The sequence below is a fragment of the Rhipicephalus microplus genome, chromosome X (assembly GCF_043290135.1).
Source record: "Rhipicephalus microplus isolate Deutch F79 chromosome X, USDA_Rmic, whole genome shotgun sequence".
Lineage (NCBI taxonomy): Eukaryota > Metazoa > Arthropoda > Arachnida > Ixodida > Ixodidae > Rhipicephalus > Rhipicephalus microplus.
Window position 1 is genome coordinate 53,772,399 of NC_134710.1, and position 21,902 is coordinate 53,794,300.

General features: G+C 46.9%; 1 protein-coding gene across 1 annotated transcript in view; it reads right to left on the reverse strand.

The window, feature by feature from the left end:
- cv-2 (crosveinless 2-secreting protein) overlaps positions 1-21,902 on the reverse strand; it is a 274,346-nt gene that overhangs the window by 20,458 nt on the left and 231,986 nt on the right. Inside the window, exons 12-15 of the mRNA XM_037427162.2 lie at positions 18,099-18,286; positions 17,861-17,999; positions 15,291-15,463; positions 13,008-13,177 (exon numbers count right to left, since the gene is read on the reverse strand). Of these exons, the coding sequence (XP_037283059.1) occupies positions 13,008-13,177; positions 15,291-15,463; positions 17,861-17,999; positions 18,099-18,286 (670 nt within the window). The remainder of the gene's footprint in view (positions 1-13,007; positions 13,178-15,290; positions 15,464-17,860; positions 18,000-18,098; positions 18,287-21,902) is intronic.

Consider the following 21,902-nt stretch of genomic DNA (forward strand, 5'->3'; position numbering starts at 1 on the left):
ATATTTGGATTCCTTCAGCAACGACTTAATAAAAGGGGTGAAACTTGCAGCGCAAAACGTTCGGGACTTCTTACTTCGACCCGCGTTTTTGGTAGTTTTCTCGGCAGTTCATGCGTCTAGCGACATCGATAGGACTATTGTGTTACTCGTTTTAACGTGACATTTTCGGTAGTTGCGCTATAGTTCTGTCGTCGACCATCTAGGAGAGTCTCTTCCCTCACGGCCAGGAAATCTCTACATTGCGCATTATTTGCTGAAATTTGCCGCAATGCACTGTCGTGATTCAATGGGAAACATTTTCGAATTACTATTTTTAAAAATATCGGGCGAGTTTCAACCATTTTCGATTGGTTGTCGAGAGCGTATACCTTCGAATAACATTCGTATTTACAGCAATTAGTGCTAACTTTCTTGTTCCGCACAGCAGCATTTTGGTCATGACTGAAACACGGCAGAAACGTTACGTTTAGGTGCCATAAATGCGCAGGCTCATCTGCACAAATTTCTGGACGCCGAGGAAGAAAATATTATCAAGTGAAAATGGATTAGCAAATTGCACTTCTGTCATACCAGACAGGTCGCTTGCAATGAGTGAAATGTTTTAGGCCACAAATGCAAAAAAAAAAATCCATCACATCACAAATCCATCAAACTGCAAAAATATCAGCGTGATACTCGATATGTGTCACCTTTGTTCTGTAATGCAAGAACACATTGAAACTCATAGGCGTATCTACCGGGGGGGGGGGAGGGGGGGCAGGAGAACGGAGCTACCCTCCCCCATTTTCGACGGTCTGTCGGCTGCACACTGAGAAATTACGCACTCTGGCGAAGTTTTCTTTCAACACAGCAGTCACGCTATTATATAAAGAGTTCGGTGCTTTCTTCTGCAAAAATTGTCTTCCGCGTCTCACGATCCCCCACTGCCTGTATATGCGATGATATGCCTGCCATATCATATACATATACGGATATATACATATACATATACGGAGTATATACATCCGTATATACTCCGTATATGCCTGTATATGACCAAAGTCCTCCGTTTTCTGTACCGAGGAGATTGAATTGACAGCCGCCCTAGTTGGTCTTTATTCATATTGAGTTGAATTGTACGGCGCGTAACACTTGCAACTCTGATGGCAAAGAAGCAAACATGACCAGCGCTGTTTCGTTCTCTCCCCCCTCTCAGCCAAATCTCAGCAAGCTGCTTTTACAGAACTGCATACGCTCAGGAACAGCTCAGCGTCGTTATATGCTAGAAATGATGATATTTCTTACACTTACATGAATTAATATCGCCAGCAGATATAAATGGCCTCTATATATCTGTGAGAGCGGTATCAGACGCATTCCGGCTATTTTCAAAGAAATTCATGTATACATAGTAATGCGGTGTTTATTGTACACAGATAATTCTAACGCGAAATTTCCCAGATTTTTTCACGTTCCGTAACAAGCGTGCGATTTTATGGCACACCGAGAAACGTTTGATGAATGGCGAATAGCCAACTGGTCAGAAATATCCTTTACTGAATACAGCGCGTTCGCTTATTCTTTTACGCAGTCGAGCATAAGTGGTCGCTACGTGACTGATCATTTTCGTGTCGCGTTACAATCAGGTGTTGGGCACATGCATCAGAAATTTTCGACGAGTCATAAACAGCTAACGATTAATGTGACTATGCGGGGTCGTTAAACAATATAATCACCCATGGGCGTCGGCAAAGGGGTGCAATAGTGGTACTTGTCCCCTTATAGCCTCACCAGCAGTAATATAATAAAAGTAACATAAAAAATAAGACGACTAATAATAATAATAATAATAATAATAATAATAATAATAATAATAATAATAATAATAATAATAATAATAACATATTAGAAACGCTTCTGGGGCTATAGCAACCAAGAAAAATACAAGAAAGGCAAGCCTGAATGTTCGCAAGAAAGTGCTGTATTAGCTTATGAAAAGAAAAAGTGCATTCATTGCTACCTAAAATAAAATCGCAATTATTAGTATAAAGTATGCATACTTGAAGTTGTTGCGTTAGTGTATAAAAAGTGATGCTTGTATAACATGCCTAAAACACATATCATATTGCCACACGCCACTCTTTCTTCCCATTCTTATGACAACACCCCATTACATGTTATCCGCTGCCTTGCGCGAAACGCGTCCTAATGACTGGGGACCATGTAGATTATCTTACCTCCGTATTCTAAAACGAGCCTCGATAAGACTTTCGTCCTTCACTTGACCGAGTTGAACACAGCGCCGCTGCTCGACTGAAGATTACGCTGTCGGCTTCGCAACCATCTCAGCAGATTGGCACTGACATACGGTGATTTGTTCTACCTAGAGGCCACGCTCCCGTCTACTTAGTCAAGTCAAGGTGAAATGCTGAGTGAAGGGACGTTTTGGAATACGTGGGCTAGAAACGTTCGATGTAATTACGCGTACCACGCGAAAACTTTAGTTTCTTTTGGAGGTTACGTGGCCGCCAGCGATTATACGCTGGAATCTGTGATGGAACATGTATAAATGCCGTCGCGCTTCACCACTTCTCAGTTTTTATCAACGGCCGACGCTCTCTTCACCGCTATAAGTGCCAGTATGTTTGGCTTTCAGGTTACCGGACACAAGTTTGGTCAAATAAACAGTTTCATTTTGGACATACCGATCCGCTGCCCGCTTGAACGTCATGGCCTCGTGACAAATGTGTGGATGTACAGTGTATTGTCGCGAGAGCAAGGTTTCCAGCTCCAGTATCTCCTCAGGAAATTTGTGCAAAACCAACTCCTCTGCTTCTTTTTTAAGTCTTTCTTTGTACTCTTCTAGCTTTGGGTTTGTTTCTCTGGCCATTACAGAGCTTTGGCTTTTGACTTTAATGGAATGTGGGATAAATTGTGTTTTCCAGCCTGGGACAGGCGCCTACACGCTGCATTTACGGCTTACCAACGGAGCAGTCAAGGCCGCCCCGTTCGGGATTAGAAGGGGAAAGCTTACTAGGAAAAGCGTCTAGCGGGAGGCAGGTCCGGCGCCACCGTCTGAGTCTAAGCCATTGTTAACAGGCACGCGTGTCATTGAGAATGACATGGGGACGCGACCACTTAGCCTGACCGAGACATAGTGGCGGCAGGTAAACGACCATATTCTCTCGCGCTGTTGTTAGGATGTCGGGGCGCCTCGCTGTCGCATGTCCACCTGGTAAGCAATGGTGTACCCATCGCCCTTAAGGACGCTTCTAGAAAGCAACAGTTAATGGAAGAACTTACGGGGTCCGAGCGTGGGAACGGCCGCCGACGGTAGTCGACCGAAGGAAGCAGCACGGCCTGGTATGGGAGAGAGTGTCACGTGCGGAGGACCTTTCCCTTTGCGTGTTTCATTTTGGTAAGGAGGTTTTTACAAATGTAGTGCCTTTTATGAAAGTGTTTCTGTGATTGGTTGTGATGCTGCGAGTCCCAACATGTGATTGGTTTTTGTGAAGACTCTTTGTTCGACCAAGGGTTAAAAAGAGGATGTTTGAACTTGAAAAGTGAGCAGAGCGGAGTCGGGGTCAACGGCGGATCTCACCACCGGAGACCAGCTATGCGGGCCGAGGGGTATGCCACCATTTTCTATGTTTTGTCTTTGTAACCCAGTGCATTTTGTAACTTGAAGTTGTGTTAGCTAAATAAACCCCCAATGAGTGCTCCCCGAATTCATCGTGTTGACGTCTCATCGATTGCCTCCGCGGAGTTTCAACCACACTTATTCGTCTCCCTGGTCGTCCGATGCGCCTAACTTGAACAACCCCGACGTTTCGCTACAAAGTGGTGGAGGTTGCTCGGTAACGATAGTCCCGCTCCGAAATTATGCCCCGAGTCAACAACAAATATAAGGAACCTACCTCTGACAGCTCCACTATGACGGAACCCCATACCTTCTTCTCTGCTATGTCTACCCCCCAAGCTAAACCATTCATCGGACCACCAGTCTTTAGAGGTGCGCCGGAGGAATCTATTTCCGAGTGGCTACTTTGCTACGAACATGTAGCATCACTTAATAATTGGGACCAAGCCACGAAAGTGAAATTTCTATATCTGGCCTTAGACGGAGATACGAAAAAGTGGCACAATACTCAAATTCTAACCGGTGCCCCTAATACATGGGAAGAATGGGCGACGCTACTAAAAACGTCCTTTACGAGTCGCCAATCAGTCGAGATCGCCTATTTGCGGCTACAAAACCGCACTCAATTGCCGTCCGAAACCCCCGAGCAGTACTACTATGACGTAGTACAGCTGTGTGCAAGAGTGAACCCGTCTATGACGGAAGATGATCGGTTGCGGCACCTTATACGCGGGTTACGTCCGGATGTTCAGGAGAAAATGATAATCGCAAACCCGGAGAGCTGCACTGCATTCCTCCAAATTTTGCAACGCATAAATCTGGCAGCTTTGATGAGCCGTGTGTCGGGGCTACAACCAATTGGCATCCAGTATTCCACCGGATCGCAGTCGTGGATGCAAAACATCGCGCATCCCGTAGGGTTCGCACCCGCCGCAGCGACAGGGCACCCTCCTCCTACGTGTGTCGCCACTTGCGCCGCGGCCGAATTGCGTTGCCCGCGGGAGGTTGCCGACCGCGAGAGACACCTGAAAACGATTGCGGACTCGGTTGCCCTGCTGTCTGACCGGCTAAAAAGCATCGAAGACGAGGTGCGTCGCCCCCCAATGCCTTGGCCTCAGAGAACTTGCCGTGCCAACGACGGGCGTCCCCGATGCCAGATTTGCAGCCGCATAGGTCACATAGCACAACAGTGCTGGCAGCGGTTCCGAGATGGCAGGAACGATCAGGCGGAGCTCCAAGGCAATCAGAATGTGCAGCCTAATCCTTCGGGAAACGAGAACGGCCGGGCCTAGGGGGCCAGCCCGGCCGCCCCATCGGCACATTGTCGGAAGGTCAGCTTCTCACAGTCCCCACACGAGCCAACGGTACAGAAACGTTGCAACACCGCCCTGGCCTCAAGAATAGAAATGCCGACACGCTTTCCCGCCTTCCTCATGATCCCGTGCCTATAAGCGAAGAAAACCCCTTACCGTTGCTGGTTCTGGATCAGGTGGATGTTGGAAAAAAGCAGAGGGCAGACCCATGGATGAAAGAAATTATGCAGCACCTCGAGCACCCGGATGCGCCCGTTGTCAGGAAAACTAAGAGAACGGCACGGAGCTTTCGGTTGATCGACGGTGTACTGTATCGAAGGGCGAAAGGGTTTCAGGAGGATCGTGCTGCGCTCGTTGTCCCCAAGTGCTTGAGATCTGAGATTTTAAGGTACTGCCATGACGCCACCACGGCAGGCCACTTAGGTGTCAAGCGCACATGGGAGAAAGTTCGTTGCCGATATTTCTGGCCGAAGATGTTCTCGTACGTAAGCAAGTACGTTCTCTCCTGCCCCGACTGCCAGACACGAAAGCAACCACCGGGGAGGCCGGTCGGTTTCCTCCAACCGATCCCACCTGCAGGTCGACCTTTTCAGCAGGTGGGCATGGACTTCATTGGGCCTTTCACTAAATCCAAAGCAGGGAACCGCTACATCGTCGTGATTACCGACTACCATACGAAATGGGTCGAGGCTGTCGCGTGTCCAGCGGCCACTGCCGCAGAAGCAGCCAGAGCTTTCGTCGAACAAATCGTCCTACGTCATGGTGCCCCGGAGAAAGTAATAAGCGATCGTGGGCAGCACTTTGTCGCCAACTTGACCGAAGAAGTATTCCGGCTCGTGGGTAGCGAGCATGCCACCACAACAGCATACCACCCACAGGCCAACGGCTTGTGCGAGCGTTTTAACCGCACGTTGGCTGACATGCTCAGCATGTATGTTTCCTCACACCACCGCGACTGGGATGAATTCCTACCGTACGTTCTATTTGCATACAATTCTTCCACCCACGAGACGACTGGATTCACTCCCTTCTTTCTTTTTCACGGACATGAACCGACACTACCGGTGGACGTAGGGTCGGGCGCGCAACGCGGATTCGACTACACCCTGGATGCAATGAAAGTGGCCCGCAGGCTGCGGCAGGCTCGAAAAATAGTAAATGAACGGGAGAAGCGTCAGCAGGAGAAGAACAAGCGCAGCTATGATGCTAGGCGACGAAGTGTTGTTTATCATCAGGGCGACTTGGTGTACTTGTGGACTCCCTCCCGGGCGAAAGGGAAGACGACAAAGCTTCTTCACAAATATCACGGACCTTTCCGTCTTGTGCGCCAGGTAGCCGAGAACAACTGGGAGGTGGTAGACCAAACTGGAAAAAAACGTGACGTTGTGAATGTGGCGCGTTTAAAGCCCTGCCACGTTCGATTGGGCTCCGATGCCAACGACGCGGACGATGAGTCTGATGATAATCGCGAGGTGCGCGATCTCGGTGGTGTTGTGCGCGAGTGCAGTGCAAGGAGAGATGACCACGGATTGCATCGAAGTGTTGTGCGCGAGTGCAGTGCAAGGAGAGATGACCACGGATTGCATCAAAGTGTTGTGCGCGAGTGCGGCTCCAATGGTGATGTGCGCGAGTGCGGTTCGCGAGTGGGTCAGGAACTCCGTTTGCAACATTGTGCGCGCGGGACACAGACCAGTGTTCCAGTACAGCAGTGCGAAAGCTACGACACGGACACTGAACTTTACTCGGACTGGAAGACATTTTCAAGTAATAACAACGCACAACAGAATGTCAGTGCTTACGAAACGGACACTGAATTGTATTGCAGTACCGATGAGTGAACCCATATATTTCTGTGTCCAATGATTTTGTTTTGTTTTTCATCTGTTGTTTTATGTAATTTTTTAAAAACATCTCACACACTTGTTGAATGCAAAACCTTTTTGTATAATTAGTCTATTTATTGTCGTGTTTTGCAGATAAAACGAGTGGGGCACTCTTTTTCGTAGGGGGGAGGTGTCGCGAGAGCAAGGTTTCCAGCTCCAGTATCTCCTCAGGAAATTTGTGCAAAACCAACTCCTCTGCTTCTTTTTTAAGTCTTTCTTTGTACTCTTCTAGCTTTGGGTTTGTTTCTCTGGCCATTACAGAGCTTTGGCTTTTGACTTTAATGGAATGTGGGATAAATTGTGTTTTCCAGCCTGGGACAGGCGCCTACACGCTGCATTTACGGCTTACCAACGGAGCAGTCAAGGCCGCCCCGTTCGGGATTAGAAGGGGAAAGCTTACTAGGAAAAGCGTCTAGCGGGAGGCAGGTCCGGCGCCACCGTCTGAGTCTAAGCCATTGTTAACAGGCACGCGTGTCATTGAGAATGACATGGGGACGCGACCACTTAGCCTGACCGAGACATAGTGGCGGCAGGTAAACGACCATATTCTCTCGCGCTGTTGTTAGGATGTCGGGGCGCCTCGCTGTCGCATGTCCACCTGGTAAGCAATGGTGTACCCATCGCCCTTAAGGACGCTTCTAGAAAGCAACAGTTAATGGAAGAACTTACGGGGTCCGAGCGTGGGAACGGCCGCCGACGGTAGTCGACCGAAGGAAGCAGCACGGCCTGGTATGGGAGAGAGTGTCACGTGCGGAGGACCTTTCCCTTTGCGTGTTTCATTTTGGTAAGGAGGTTTTTACAAATGTAGTGCCTTTTATGAAAGTGTTTCTGTGATTGGTTGAGATGCTGCGAGTCCGAACATGTGATTGGTTTTTGTGAAGACTCTTTGTTCGACCAAGGGTTAAAAAGAGGATGTTTGAACTTGAAAAGTGAGCAGAGCGGAGTCGGGGTCAACGGCGGATCTCACCACCGGAGACCAGCTATGCGGGCCGAGGGGTATGCCACCATTTTCTATGTTTTGTCTTTGTAACCCAGTGCATTTTGTAACTTGAAGTTGTGTTAGCTAAATAAACCCCCAATGAGTGCTCCCCGAATTCATCGTGTTGACGTCTCATCGATTGCCTCCGCGGAGTTTCAACCACACTTATTCGTCTCCCTGGTCGTCCGATGCGCCTAACTTGAACAACCCCGACGTTTCGCTACAGTATGCTGCGTAAAACTGAATTACGCACACACACACACACACACACACACACACACACACACACACACACACACACACACACACACACACACACACACACACACGCACACACACACACACACACACACACACACGCACACGCACACACACACACACGCACACACACACGCACACACACACACACACAGTCTGAGATGCTAGCCTCCACCGCCCCTCGTGAGCGAGTTGATAGGCCACCGAATTCACCAATGCTCTGGAGATACGGGCATGTAATTCAAGAACGGTAAATTTTGTGCTTACACTCTAAAAAAGTCCCAGTCTCGCAGGAAGGGCAAAACAACGAATGTGACAGCAACATATATTTGAATGTTATACGAACACTGGCGCGAGGGAAGCAACTTTCGTGATCTCTATATCGTTTCAACGCAAACTGAGTGGTGCGAACACAGCGGGACATACTCATACGAGCCGTGTGCTATAATCGCTTTCAAGATATGGGCGCACGCGGTCGCGCCCCGCCCCACAAAGAATGCAATTTTTGCCGAAGTCACAGCGCCCACGCACCAGAAACCCCCACAAGCTTTTCGCACGACGGCCCGCGAGTTTCCTCTCCGCTCATTGGCAGCGCTCTCATGCTTTCACTCGCACACAGAACATATGAAGCGCGGAGCGATGTTGTCGATTTGGACATTACACTTATGAGGGAGTTCCCCAATACACACGGAATAAGCGCCGCATTTGTTACTTCGCAGTGTCTGAAAAGTGCGCCCTTTTCGCAAACTGAGACTTTGCAGCGAGGGCAGTGGCCTTTGTGCACCCAGTAACTACAACAGAATCGTTCCGGTGAGAGCCCAAGGCGTACGATTCACCCCCCCCCCTCCCCGAGATCTGTAACTGTTGAATATATGTCTGTGCGTGTAACATCTGCACATATATTTCGCGACATTTCATAACGCCTCGCTCATTAAAAAAATTACAGCACGGTAACTTTTCCTCCGCATGCTTCGCATAACGTCGATTCCCAAGGTACGTAGGATCTACTGAGTTTTTTTTTTTTTACCGAGGTATGTACCACTCAACGGACTCCAGATTGCAAGTTATTCTACAATACCCCTAGTAGAGTGAATCATTTGACCGAGGCATTCTACGCATGTCAAAGTGAACTAATGAGACGGCACTGATTTCCCTAATCTCACCCAGTGAAAGAAAAAACTGTCCCGCACGAAATGTTCAGCGCTATGGGGTATATTGTGTGCAGTGGAAAGCCGAAGATTTAATATACTCTTTCGCTCTTTCTCGTTTTCTTGCAGGCCTGGCCAAAAGAAGTGTGCTCCATGATGTGGTGGTAGCACCGACTTGTTTGCGGTCAAAGGAGAAGACGCAGTTCTTGTGAACATACAGTAGCTTTCATGATGGTGTTTGTTTTATTTGTAATAGGTCTGTGTTTCGTGGGTTGTTTTTGCAGACCTTCGAGATAGCATGTTTTCCATCAATAAACGCCCCCCCCCCCCCCCCCCGGCTTTAAAAAGAGGGAGGAAAACACGAGAAAGAATAATAAAGATTCAAGCTATACAATACTTCACGCATTGAAGCGAAAGCTATGGGATTCCTGTTGGCCGCTAATTAATGACGAGAGCAGATTGCGTGTTTTCAGAGGGGGTAGGGTCGCTGATTGATGCTGATTTTAACGATTTCAAATGTTCGCTTACCACAAAAATAATGGCAGGCTACAGTAAAATATCAATATAACGCCGACATTACTTCGAAGAAAGAAAGGCAAAATGTGCAGTTACTATTTGAAAACAACCACTCGTTTTTTTAAAGCTTTCTTGGAATGCGCGGGTCAAACAACGCCCAGCACTCCCTGCAGACATTATTCATCAGCGAAGCTGCAAACGTGCGGCACCGGTGTTTGTTACTGGGAGAACCTCAACGGATGGCTAGTCTTCATCGCTTATTGGTAACATCCGTCCAAAATTTGATGTTTCCCGCATATGATTTATTCTCGCCCATTTTTAATGGTCCATTTACACGTACATTCAGTCTCTGCGGTCGTCTTCCTTCTTACTGGTACAGTGGCGAGTATAGCGACGCTTGCCCAATTTCTGTCACATACGCGCCGCTTTGCGCACGCAAAACACACAAATTTTGGTTTCTCCCTGTAAGGCATGTTCAAGGAAGGCGACGTTCTACTATACGACCGTTTGTCAAAAAGGTTCCATCCGTCAAACAGGAAAACGGTTACAGCGAGACGGGGAACGAAAGAGAAAGATCTTAAAGTCATTCGGGCCAGCAGAAACAGTTTAGGAACGCAAAAACATCTCAGCGTGCCGGTCGATGCGTTACTGAGACAACACGACAAAAAAAAAAAAAAAAGACAGAACATAATGGAAGTGGAAGTGCGCCGCAACACGGCCGCTGCAACGTTCACGGAGAAATCGGCCGCACCAACCGGAGACATTTCAGGGGCGGCCATGCTTTTAGCGCGGTGCTTCAAGCCGTGAAAAAAGAGCCGCTTCCGGTGCTCTTAGCGACGCCGTGCATACACACGCTTGAAATCTGGGGGGGGGGGGGGGGGGGGGTACTTTCTCGGACCTTGTCGGCTTACGATAATTTCAACTTTCTGAACGTTGTGAAAGAGCGCTGCGTCTGTTTAAATGAGAGATAGACGAAAAGCAAAGAAATTTTTTTTTCTTCTTCTTCTTCGCGGATTGCGTGGGGAGAAGCTTCTCGGCTCTGCCCAATAGCCGCAGAAAAAGCAGCGCTTTAGGTACGCAAACTTCGCAACATGGACGCATCAAGGTTCACGAAGGTGAAGGTAGAAATGAATGTAAAAAAAAAAGCGGGAAAGAGAGAGAAAATGCTTTTCTGGTGTGCTCTGAAATAGTGGTACGTGGCCACCTGGAGCGGTTGAACAAAGTCGAGAAGTACGGGACTGTTCTAGTTGGTTGACTTATCTGATTTAAATTCACAGTGCCGAAACAAACCAAGGACAAGAAGAACGTTAAAGGAAGACAAGTGCTTGCCTTCGCATATGTTCATTTTGTCATCGTTTCGTTTCTGCCTGAGAAATTTGCAACATGGTCTGGAAAAGCCTTGCGTGCGTTTGGCGTGACTCGGGTCATTTTTTTGTGCTTTATTGCCTGTTTCCAGACACTGTGTACATAGAATAATGCCGTAAAGTTGACGAAAACAAGTGGTGCACGTCTTATATACTGAATAGACACTAGCTTTAAAATTCCTCGAAAGCTGTAAGGGGTTCCACCCTCAACAACCACTCAGGAACAGACTCCTGTGTTTTCGTATGTTCCACAAATTTTCGCCATGTACTTCTGAAAGTACATTCTTGCGTGTCGTACATCTGAATCACAGTGAGAACCTGCCATACGGGCCCACCATAAACAGTGGAGGCCTGTTAACATTATTAAGTCAAGTGACAAACCATCCTCATTAATTGGTTGCACGTGCCACCTCTTTTTCGCCTGCATGCATGCCTCAGCATGCTAACTGTATACGTTGAGCGCATCTATCGAAGCTGCGGGCTGTAGCGCATTCTACGCCACGGGAGACCAATATAGTTCAAAACCTCTGCTTATGGTTGCTCGCTATACATCTGTATATTCGTAGTATACAATAAAGTCGAAGTCTGGGTGAGTTGGTACATGACGCTAAAGCATAAACCATTCATAGAAGATAAGGAAGAAAAGTGACACACCCAACGACTGGACCCAACAACACACCCAATCGCGCTGTGTGTCGCTTATCTGCCTTGTCCGCAGTCGTCTTGACTGGTTCATGCATATATGTGATTCGCGATATACACAACTCGTTGTTCAGGCTTCTCCGATTCAATATTAAATTTCACAAACACGCAGACCGTAGGTCCTGTAGGAATTTATGAGCGGAGCCATCATTCTTGGCATGTGCATAAAGATTGGGATCGCAATGGCTGACCACCATGCATATATGCATTTACGCCAGACCGTTGGCGGTGGTGCGCGATACCTTTGCAGCGTTATTGCGATAAGAAGCTCTCGGAAAACGTAAACGCGAAGGATCGCACAGACGCGTTATCACGCAGCAAGCGTAAGTGCTGACACAAACGCATAATAATACACGAAGACGCGAAATAACTAAACACATGCCACAGCACGCTGAAAATCCGAAACCGTGTAGGGAATAGCGTTTCGGTAATTTGGAGGCACATGGCTTAAGTTGCGTGCACGCGCGCAACATTTGGCTGAGATAGTTGAACTAATATTTCATAGGGACAACTAATCATTACGAGAGATAGAAGTGGGGCGCAATACGTAACAGCGACTAGAAGAAGAGAGCAGCACAAGCGCACGTGATGCGGCGTCACCCGTGCGTCCGAGCGCTTTTCCCCCGAAGATGCGATAAACGTGTCCCCCCCCCCCCCCCGCCCCATATTGATATGTCTGTCAGATTTGTTCCTTCTCTCGGTTTCTCCTCCAGTCCCTGTTACGTACAGCATTCCACTTCTATCTTTCATAATGAACCGCTACCAACCAGCCCAGTTGGCTGTTTTGCGACAACTAATCACTTACACCAAACTACAGTCACACGAGCAGCTTCCTATTGTATTGCGATTAAAGTTCGCACAATGAAAGTGTGCTACTGTGTGTTTAGTCAAGTGGTGCGAACAAAAAAAAAACATGTTTGATAGGACGTGCTGTTGGGCTAGTTGGTTCATACTGTGCAAAAGGTAATAACGCAGCGCGAGGTGATAAAGACAAAAGCTACTTTTTTCAGGCGCCTCTTATGCTTTCTTCAGCTTGCGTTGCGTTGTCACCTCGCAAAAAAAAGAGAGAGAGAGGCAGTTTTGTGAATATATACTGTGCTGACCAGAGAGTGCGGTGTTGCACGTAAGAATGACAGGCGTAAGTCCAGTCTCTTTTATTAATTGTAATAAGAGACTCTGTGTCCTTGAAAGTGCATACACGCCGACAAAACATCGATCTCCTCACCTGAAATAGGATGTTGCCTCGACGACCTTGTGGCACGCCTTGAATGGCTCCTGCTTGATGTGATTGCAGAGCTTCAGGTTTTGCTGGCGCAAGTTCCAGTGTTTGAGCCTGCAGTCCAAGGGATGACTGGCTCGAGTCGCTGGTCGGAAGCACCTTTTCCGACGGCCGACCTGAATGAGAAAGAATAATAATTTCTCCTGTAGACGTTGAAAGCGACGAAAACGTAGAGGAAAATAATGCAGTTTCTTTTAATCTGCCCAACAATTTATAGGTACGCGTTAATCTTCCGGCTTTATATACAATTAATTTCGCTGGAGTGTGCTCTAAAGTAGCGCCTTTGTGCAAGGTCTGTCCGCCAGTTAATCGTTCTTCGGCGTGACGTCATGCACAATAACTGGGTGCGTTTTGCGCACAGTGAAATTCAAGTTATTTGATGCGTCGCAGTCCAAGCCTACAGCACATCGGCGCGGTGGCCGAACATTGCTGAGCTTGGCAGCTTGATTTTCAAATATGACCGAAAGTTAACCTGAGCGAGAGTTACTATGTATATTTAATGCATATTAGGTCTGTTTGATTGTTTTTGCACTGCGTGATCCAGTTGAGTGGGTGCATGGGTTCAACGTCCCAAAACCACGATATGATTCAGAGGCGCCGTAGTGGAGGGCTCCGGAAATTTCGACCACCCATGGGGTTCTTTAACGTGCACCCAAATCTGAGCACACGGGCCTACAACATTTTCGCCTTCATCAAAAATGTGGCCGGCTTTCCGTCGAATTCATATTGCTAATTATATGCAGGGACATCTTTAAGTCACCATTTGTTTTAATGGGGTAGGAAGGCAGGGGCGGGATGGGGGGGTTGATGATTGTATAAAGCAGGTTTATACAGCACTCCACCGCTGTAATACCTGCGAGACAAGTGTACCAACAGAGATATCGTGAGGTAACAAAACATAAGGTTATAGCCTGAGTGCAGGACGATAGGATACATATACTGACGGACGTGTCGGTATACAGACCGTGCACTTCCATAAGTATTAAATTAGAGAGAGAGAACTTGATTGGTGTCAGTCGTCATTGACAATTTGAGAGAGTTATTATGACACGTAGATTGCCACTATCCCTCAAGAGGAAGGTATATAACAGCTGTATCTCGCCGGTACTTAGCTACGGAGCAGAAACCTGGAGACTTACAAAGAGGGTTCAGCTTAAATTGAGGACGACGCAGCGAGCAATGGAAAGAAGAATGGTAGGTGCAAACTTAAGAGACAAGAAGAGAGCAGAGTGGATTAGGGGACAAACGGGGGTTAAGGACATCATAGCTGAAATAAAGAAGAGGAAATGGACATGGGCCGGGCATGTAGCGCGTAGACAGGATAACCGCTGGTCATTAAGGGTGACTAACTGGATTCCCAGAGAAGGGAAGCGGGTTAGGGGGAGACAGAAGGTTAGGTGGGCAGATGAGATTAAGAAGTTTGCGGGTATAAATTGGCAGCAGCAAGCACAGGACCGGGTCAACTGGCGGAACATGAGAGAGGCCTTTGTCCTGCAGTGGACGTAGTCAGGCTGATGATGATGATGATGATGATGATGTCATTGACAATGCGACTAGCATAACGGCATCAACGTTGTGAAAATGCGCCAATAGTCTCATCGCACCAGCTTGCACCACGTAACATTCCCGAGGACAACATCCGCGTTGTGGAAACGCGTCTCGACGCGGTTGCTTGCTCACGGGACAATCTTAAAGGTGTCTGCTGCCTAGTGGCTAGATCGCTTGGCTTCTACTAGTTGCCCAGGGTTTCATGTCTATGCTCGCTTATCCAGTGTCAAGGGCGTAGGCAGAAATGTTTACCGGGGAGGGGGGGGGGGGGCATCCCCTTGAAATGGCAATTTTTCGCTTATGATACGGAGAAGAAAAACTTTGAAGGGGCGTCTCTCATAATCATATGGTGGTTTTGGGACGTTGAACCCCACATATCAATCATCAAAAACTTTGAAGGGGTGGGGGTACGGGCTCGTTTTGCTATCCCGTGGCTACAATATAATACTGTGCGGTGATGTGCTTACGTCACTCGCATGCACGGCTGACGCTACGCGCCAGAGGTTGGGCCGTCCACCCATCTAGAATCTGCCGTGCAAGTCGCCCCCTCCCCCCCACCAAGAAAAAGAAAGCTATTCACGTTTAAAAGGAAAGAAAAGAAAAAAAAAATGCTGCATATAATGCTAGCAATGGTGTTTCGCCATGCGCAACGACGTATATATGTTCACTTTTGAAACGAACCAGCCAGGAGTTGCCGAAAGCGTTGGGGTCCGCTAGGCGAGTGCCGTTTCTGGACACGAAATCGTCCTCCTGTTTGTCGTTGTAGTTGCCGCACAAACCACACAGCTTATTCTTGTAGGTCGGCGACACGGACACTTCCACGTAGTTGTCGCCATCCCAGACCACCTTGACACCTGAAAAAAAAAAATCCTATTACCAAAACAGTCTTTCCATGGCGTGCCAAAAAAAAAAAAAAGAGGCACAGGGTGAGCGCAAGCTAACGGGTCATACCCGCATATCTAATACGGGTGTCATCCTTAATCGTGACGTAACTGACGAGCACACCTTGTTATTGATATCATACGACCTATCAGTCACGTTAATCGTACATCAAGCTTCCAAGCCGATATTGGTATCTTGGGGAAGGGGGCTTATTTCTTTAACATTACCCATCCAGTAGTGAATCGGAGGTTCTGCACAACGAACATGACATCGCTGTAGATGCTAACGCCTTAAAAAACAAAAAAAAACATGACTGTTTTTTATAGCATTTAGGCAAAATGCATACACACTTCCGGTCGGGCGCATTTGTTGCTACCTGTTGTGTAAAGAAAAGCTAAAGATCTGTACTTTGACGGTTAAGTGCCACGCAACTCACTCAGGTGCGACTGCATCTGATTAACGCGTCTGTAGTGATTATGATTTACATGACTGCTCCAAGCATCTGTGTAAATATGGCGTATATGCGCCACACCCACGTCCACACGCACTCACAAATGCGCACACACGCGCACAATAGTGCTCGCAAGCCCCTCGCACGGAGCGAAAGAAAAGCTTTGCGACAGATGTAATTGCAGAATAAGCGCTGTTATCTCATTTATGCGAGTGGTTAGGCAGCCATAACCATGCACCGCGTATGCAGTCACTAATTGGAGGAAGAAAACACGGTTCAGCGATACACTGTCACATAAAGCGGCAGAACCACGCTGATGAACTGCGCGCAAGGACACTATAGACAGCTATAGTTTACCGTTAGCGTGATAGCGGAGGTTAAGGGAATGGCGTTACCGTGCAGCGAACGTTCGTGACGGAAAGTGTCTTATAGTTTAGCGGGATAGCGTTTACATGGTTTACGTGCCCCAACTGGGGAGGTGGCGCTACCTATTGAATGTTTGAGAAGTAAGAACAGTGAAAGGAAAAAGAAAACGAGAATGTCTGACAGCGCGAAACATTGTTACAACTTTATTTTAGTAACATGAAAAGTAAATAAATACGAACCACGCGAAAACACTTATGTTGCCGGTTTGTTTACACCGATCTTGTAGTTAAACCTAGACACGTTCGAAATGGGAATCTATCTTGAAAACTACGCCAACCTATCCGTAATACTCGGTCATCGAAGCTAACTGAAGGCAAGCGAAGCCACTTTAACCAGTCGTTTGCTGCGAAAAAAGTGAATCGTTCAACCACTATGCGCCAAAATCACTTCGAAGCGGGCGTCCGAGAGCCGCCATGTTTTACGTACACTACGCACACCTACGGTAACTCGGTAACGTTAAAGCTGAAAAATGGCGCGGGTACGGTAAGCGGTATGAGTAACGTACGTATCTGCGCGTGCGCACTTCGATCCCACTATCACGGTACGCCCGATATACCGGTAAGTTCGGTATACTAATAACTGTCTTATAACGCTTTTACTACGTGCATGCAAACAACAGGATCTTCGTCGTTAGTCCTTAAAGTTTTTGCTCGTTTATCTTCTTTCCAGACCGATACGTGTATTGTGCTTTTTTGGCATTACACAACTAACTCGGTGGTGAATGACACTGTACCGAGGATGTTTGCACAGGAATGATTAAATTCGAAACTGAAGGTGACCCCGCTATGACTTCAAGAAATGTCAGCTTCATACCCTCAATAGCTTATTCTCTCAATGAAATAAGCACATCTTCATTCATTTATTTCTTTTTTGTGTGTGTACGTGTGTTTGCACATATCTGAGAAAGAAAAAGAAAGAGTGCGCGGCAAGCGACCCTGTCCCACATTTTAAAGTGGATTTCCTGAAAAGGCGGAAATTACCTGCATGTGAAATCGTTATCTCCAAATAAAGGAGCAATGAAATAATGCATGTTTAGCCGAAGAGTAAGATGTATCTGTCTCAAATATGCGATAGGCGCTTCAGTTAAGAGATTCTCAGAAAGGTTCTTCCAGTGAATGAGGGGATCTCAACGGTAACGACGATTTCGCGGAATATTTTGACGGAAAGCTTGGAGATGGATACCTAGAGAAAGGTGCTGTACAGTCTTCAGACTTACTCGAATGCAATGTCATGATATCAATATGCATCCTAAAGCGAAATAGTGGGGAAAAAAGTACAGTCGGCAACTTGTCTTGAAATTGATTTCCCTCTTCAGGCAACCAAACTCAATAGGCACAGGCACGTTATGATGCGCTTCGTGTGGTTTTCAAAAGTCTTTTAGAAATAAAATACACAATCTGTATGGGGAGATGTATGGGAGCGCATCTGCACTATCCATCGCTGTTCTAACAGAAAGGCGATATTCTTTTGTGGGAACTATAGTTTCACACACCTTTGTTAATTCTGACGACGATGTTGTGATCTTCCTGGTTGATGTTGAGGACTTGCAGCATCACGTACGGCAACTTGACACGTTTCTTCTGTATCCGAACTCGCATAAACTGTCCCAGCTTCACCCTGACGTCCTTTATCTAAATGAACAGAAAAAAGACAATAGTAAACGACAGTTCACGACTGCGCAGCGCAGTGCTGGCAACAAGCGCGTGTAAAGATGAAAGTACAAGACGAACCTTGATGACGACAGATTTGGTCCATGAGAACGACTTGGAGTAACGGACGTCGTTCCACACTTCGATGGAAAATGTGCCGCCAACGCAGTCTGACGCGAGTACGTATCGACACGGGCCCTGGTAGTTGAACATCCTTCCATCGAACGTCCTGTAATGCGGGTCTCCGTACACCGTGCAGACACCGTCCTCTGCAAAGAGTAGAGAAGAAAAAAAAAAGAGATAAATACTGTTGATTCTCTTTATTGACTAAAAATCAGTTCTGTTGTGATCCTTTTCACATACAAAACAGCAATTATGTTTTCTCTTAAGATCAAACAATGATCCCCTTTCTCTTGTTTTTTTTCAGCGCGCAATAGATCTCGTTTCACTTCCATTGACAAGTTTCGTGAAGCTAAGTTTTAGAGAGACTAGGGAAAATCACTTCTCCAGTGGCTAAGTGTTCAATGTTATGTTATTTGCGCACCATTAGAAGAAGAAGAAGGCAGAATTTCCATAAAGCAAGAGTGTTATTTGCGCTTGTATATATGAAATTATCTCCTAGACGGTAAAGTGGTGCGCGAATAATATGACAATAAATGAATACCAACCAGTGCAAATAATAAGCACCCTCCTAATACCCCTGTCACGTGGGCACTTCAAAGACGTTTGAGCGAGAAGACTTCATAAAATGAGTTTTGCCCGCAGACACACGCTATAGCAGGTGATCACTTTTTCAGAAGTGGTCTTTTTTGGTAACAGCGATCCTCGACCTCTTTCAAGGCCGTATGAGAGTAGCCTCGATACCAGTGGGCGCCCGCAATTATGAAACGGTGAAAAATAGGCAAATGTTAATTCTGGCATCTAAGCTCATAATGCAAATGAATAACAAGCCGTTAAATTTACACTTTCCTTTATTCATAGCGAGTGTCTCGTTCTGGCTGACTTCACGTCATGAGGTGTTGTGCGAGGGATTAGAGTTACTGTATATGCTACCTTTATGTAGCATATACAGTAACTCTGCGAGGGATATTGGTCAGCTGACATCTCGTAATAATATTACGTGCTACGTGACGCCACAACAAGCAATAAGAGTGCTCTACACTCACCGCAGCGGCAACAGATGGCGCTGACTAAAGCTTTAACGTTTAAATGCATGTATACACCCTCTAAAGTGAACGGAGCGATGACCGCCACCGTCAGTGCTCAGTAGTAGAGTATCAGATGCGTTATTCGAAGGTCGCAGGTGCGTATCCTGCCGGCGGTAAGTTATCTTTTAGTCCGCTTTTCTCTCTTCACATTTACATTACACTTACTTTTAATAACAACCCCTATATTTTCCGTAACATTATTGTCTATTAGTTTTCATCATTATTGTGTCTAACAAATAAAACGAGCCATTAAATTTGCACTTTCCTTTATAGGTTGTAGAAGGCATACCGAGCCCTTTAAATTATTCTGTACTATCGTAAGCAGGTTGATATGGGGTCGGTGATACAATCCGGTACATGGTGACGCTTAGCGCGTCGCAGGCAAGGACGCAAGAAGCGCGGCATCGTAATTACGGCCAAAGTCGGTGACCGAAAAGTGAATGCAGACTATAGGCAACTTCTACAGGGATCCGAGAGAGACATTGCATTTTTGATATTGAGATACATAATTTTGTTTTCACTGATTTTGCTTTGAAAGCTAGCGCCACGGTTTCGGTGGTGCGTTCGGAACAACACACTAAAAAGAGATCATCGGTGCCGTGTGCCCGCGAGGCAGCGTCTCTTTAATAACCGTGTTTTGACTTTGTAAAAGACCGCTCACGAAAAAGACATTTTGCGTACTAGTGTTACAGGGGTATAATATTTGTCGATCTCCACACAGACAATATGGTTAAAAACGTGGCTGATCCCTTCACCGCGGGAATCGGTAAAACACGAAAGTGAAACGTGTCTTCACAAAGGTATAGTTGAGCGTTTATTGTGCATTGATATGTGAGAGCTCCAGTAGACATTTGAAAGCTGCCTATCGGCGTTTGGCAGCTACAGCACCATCGTCACGACTAAGCCCCATGATTATGATTGAAACATTCTGGTAGCTCTAGTTGTTCGCGTATGCCCGGACACAACATGTCGTGAACTCCGCGCAAAGATGGCATCAACAACCATATACAAAACTCACAGTTTCACCACAAGGGCGAAGCAATGAATGCGATAGCAACGAATGGGATTGTCCCGCCAAAGTGCAGCAAGCAGATCGAAATTTGCAGCTCTCTGCTCAAGTGCAAAGGACGCACGAAAAAAAAAAAACAGACACAGGACCAGCGCTACCAACTTTCACGGCTCGACGTTTCAAGCACGTCGCTAAAACACTACGGAGGCATAAGATAAACTCGTGAATATACTCAAAACGAGCGGTAACTAACAACGGTCACAGTTGTTGCTTCCTTGTGTTTTATCAGCGTGGCCTTCCTGCAAACATGGCAGCTGCAGCGAGCGAAGTCACCATCGTGCGCCCTGCAACTTCACGCAAACAATACGTTCAAAGCACAAGACGTATATACGAACTCCACTATTCTCAGGAGTAAAGCACCCGTGCACGGGCGACCGCGCCCCGCAGCGCTAAGTACAGGCGCCCGCGCATTGCAATGAGTGGGGCAAGGACCTTTACAACACGAAAGTGTTGTAAAGGTCCTCGCCGTGTTGTAATCAGCGAGATGGTTGCAACTGCCCTTCACGCAGTTGGAGTCATCTGGTTCATTACAACATGTTTAAGTGCCTCCAAGCTCCGCGTACCGCGAGTGGCTTATGCGGTGTGTATAAACAGCTCACCATTACTATATGCCGCGCAAATGTATACGCTCTGCGGCCGAGTTCGTTAAAACTGCGCGCTACGGAGCGAGAGGTCGTAGGTTTGATGCCCGGGGATGGAAAGTTTACTTGTTTCTTTGAGATCTGTTCATGTATACTTAAAACGTCATGTCCGTGACGGAAATACGTCCATCAAGTCTTGGTGGACCCCACATAAAACACATTTATGTTAAAAAAAATCTAAAGGCACAGTTACGTGGTGCGACATTTTCTAATAGCTCGTTCGTATCAAAACAAGTGAATACCACGTCGTCATGAAAGCTCTAATTTAGTCCATTTGTTTTTTATACTCTATTTCATAGGTCAGGTTTAATGGAATGCAAGCTATCGAGACTTCTCGTGGATCCCTTTGCGTTCGCACGAATAAATAGTTCTGGGATTTTAGCACCTGTAACGCAACGTTTTTTTTTGTTTTAGACTCAGTATTGAATGAAAGTGCTTTGTAACTTATAAATAAATAAACTCCGATATTCATACGATTGTCAACAAGTTTTTTTTAGGATCGCTTAGCATTTCTTTGTGCTCGTATACCGTCATCTCCAAGATTAGTTCTGGTAGCGTGCAGGCGAAGCCAATCGCAGAAGCCACGTTTACAACCACTAAATCCAAGCAAGAAGCGTGCGGAATCGCATAATTCTTGCATAACTTCCAAGGCGTTCCACCTGATGTATTAAATGAAGTATAAAGGCACGTTCATACCGAGCGTGGATCCGGAAAGCGGACGTGAATTATCCGCAAAAGCGAACTATCCGCGGCCGCTTCTCGGGATCGCGCCCGGGAACGATTTTCTCCGCGCGGAAAAGTTGGCCGCTTTGGCCGCAGCCAATAAGCAACCGAGATGCACGTGCGCAGTATCGCGTAGTGCCGCAAGATGGCGAAACGCCCACCGTGGATTGGTGGATTGCCTCGTGCCCGTGGCAGAGCGAGGAGAAGGGAACGCGATCGGTCTGAAGAGCCGCGCGCGCTCGCT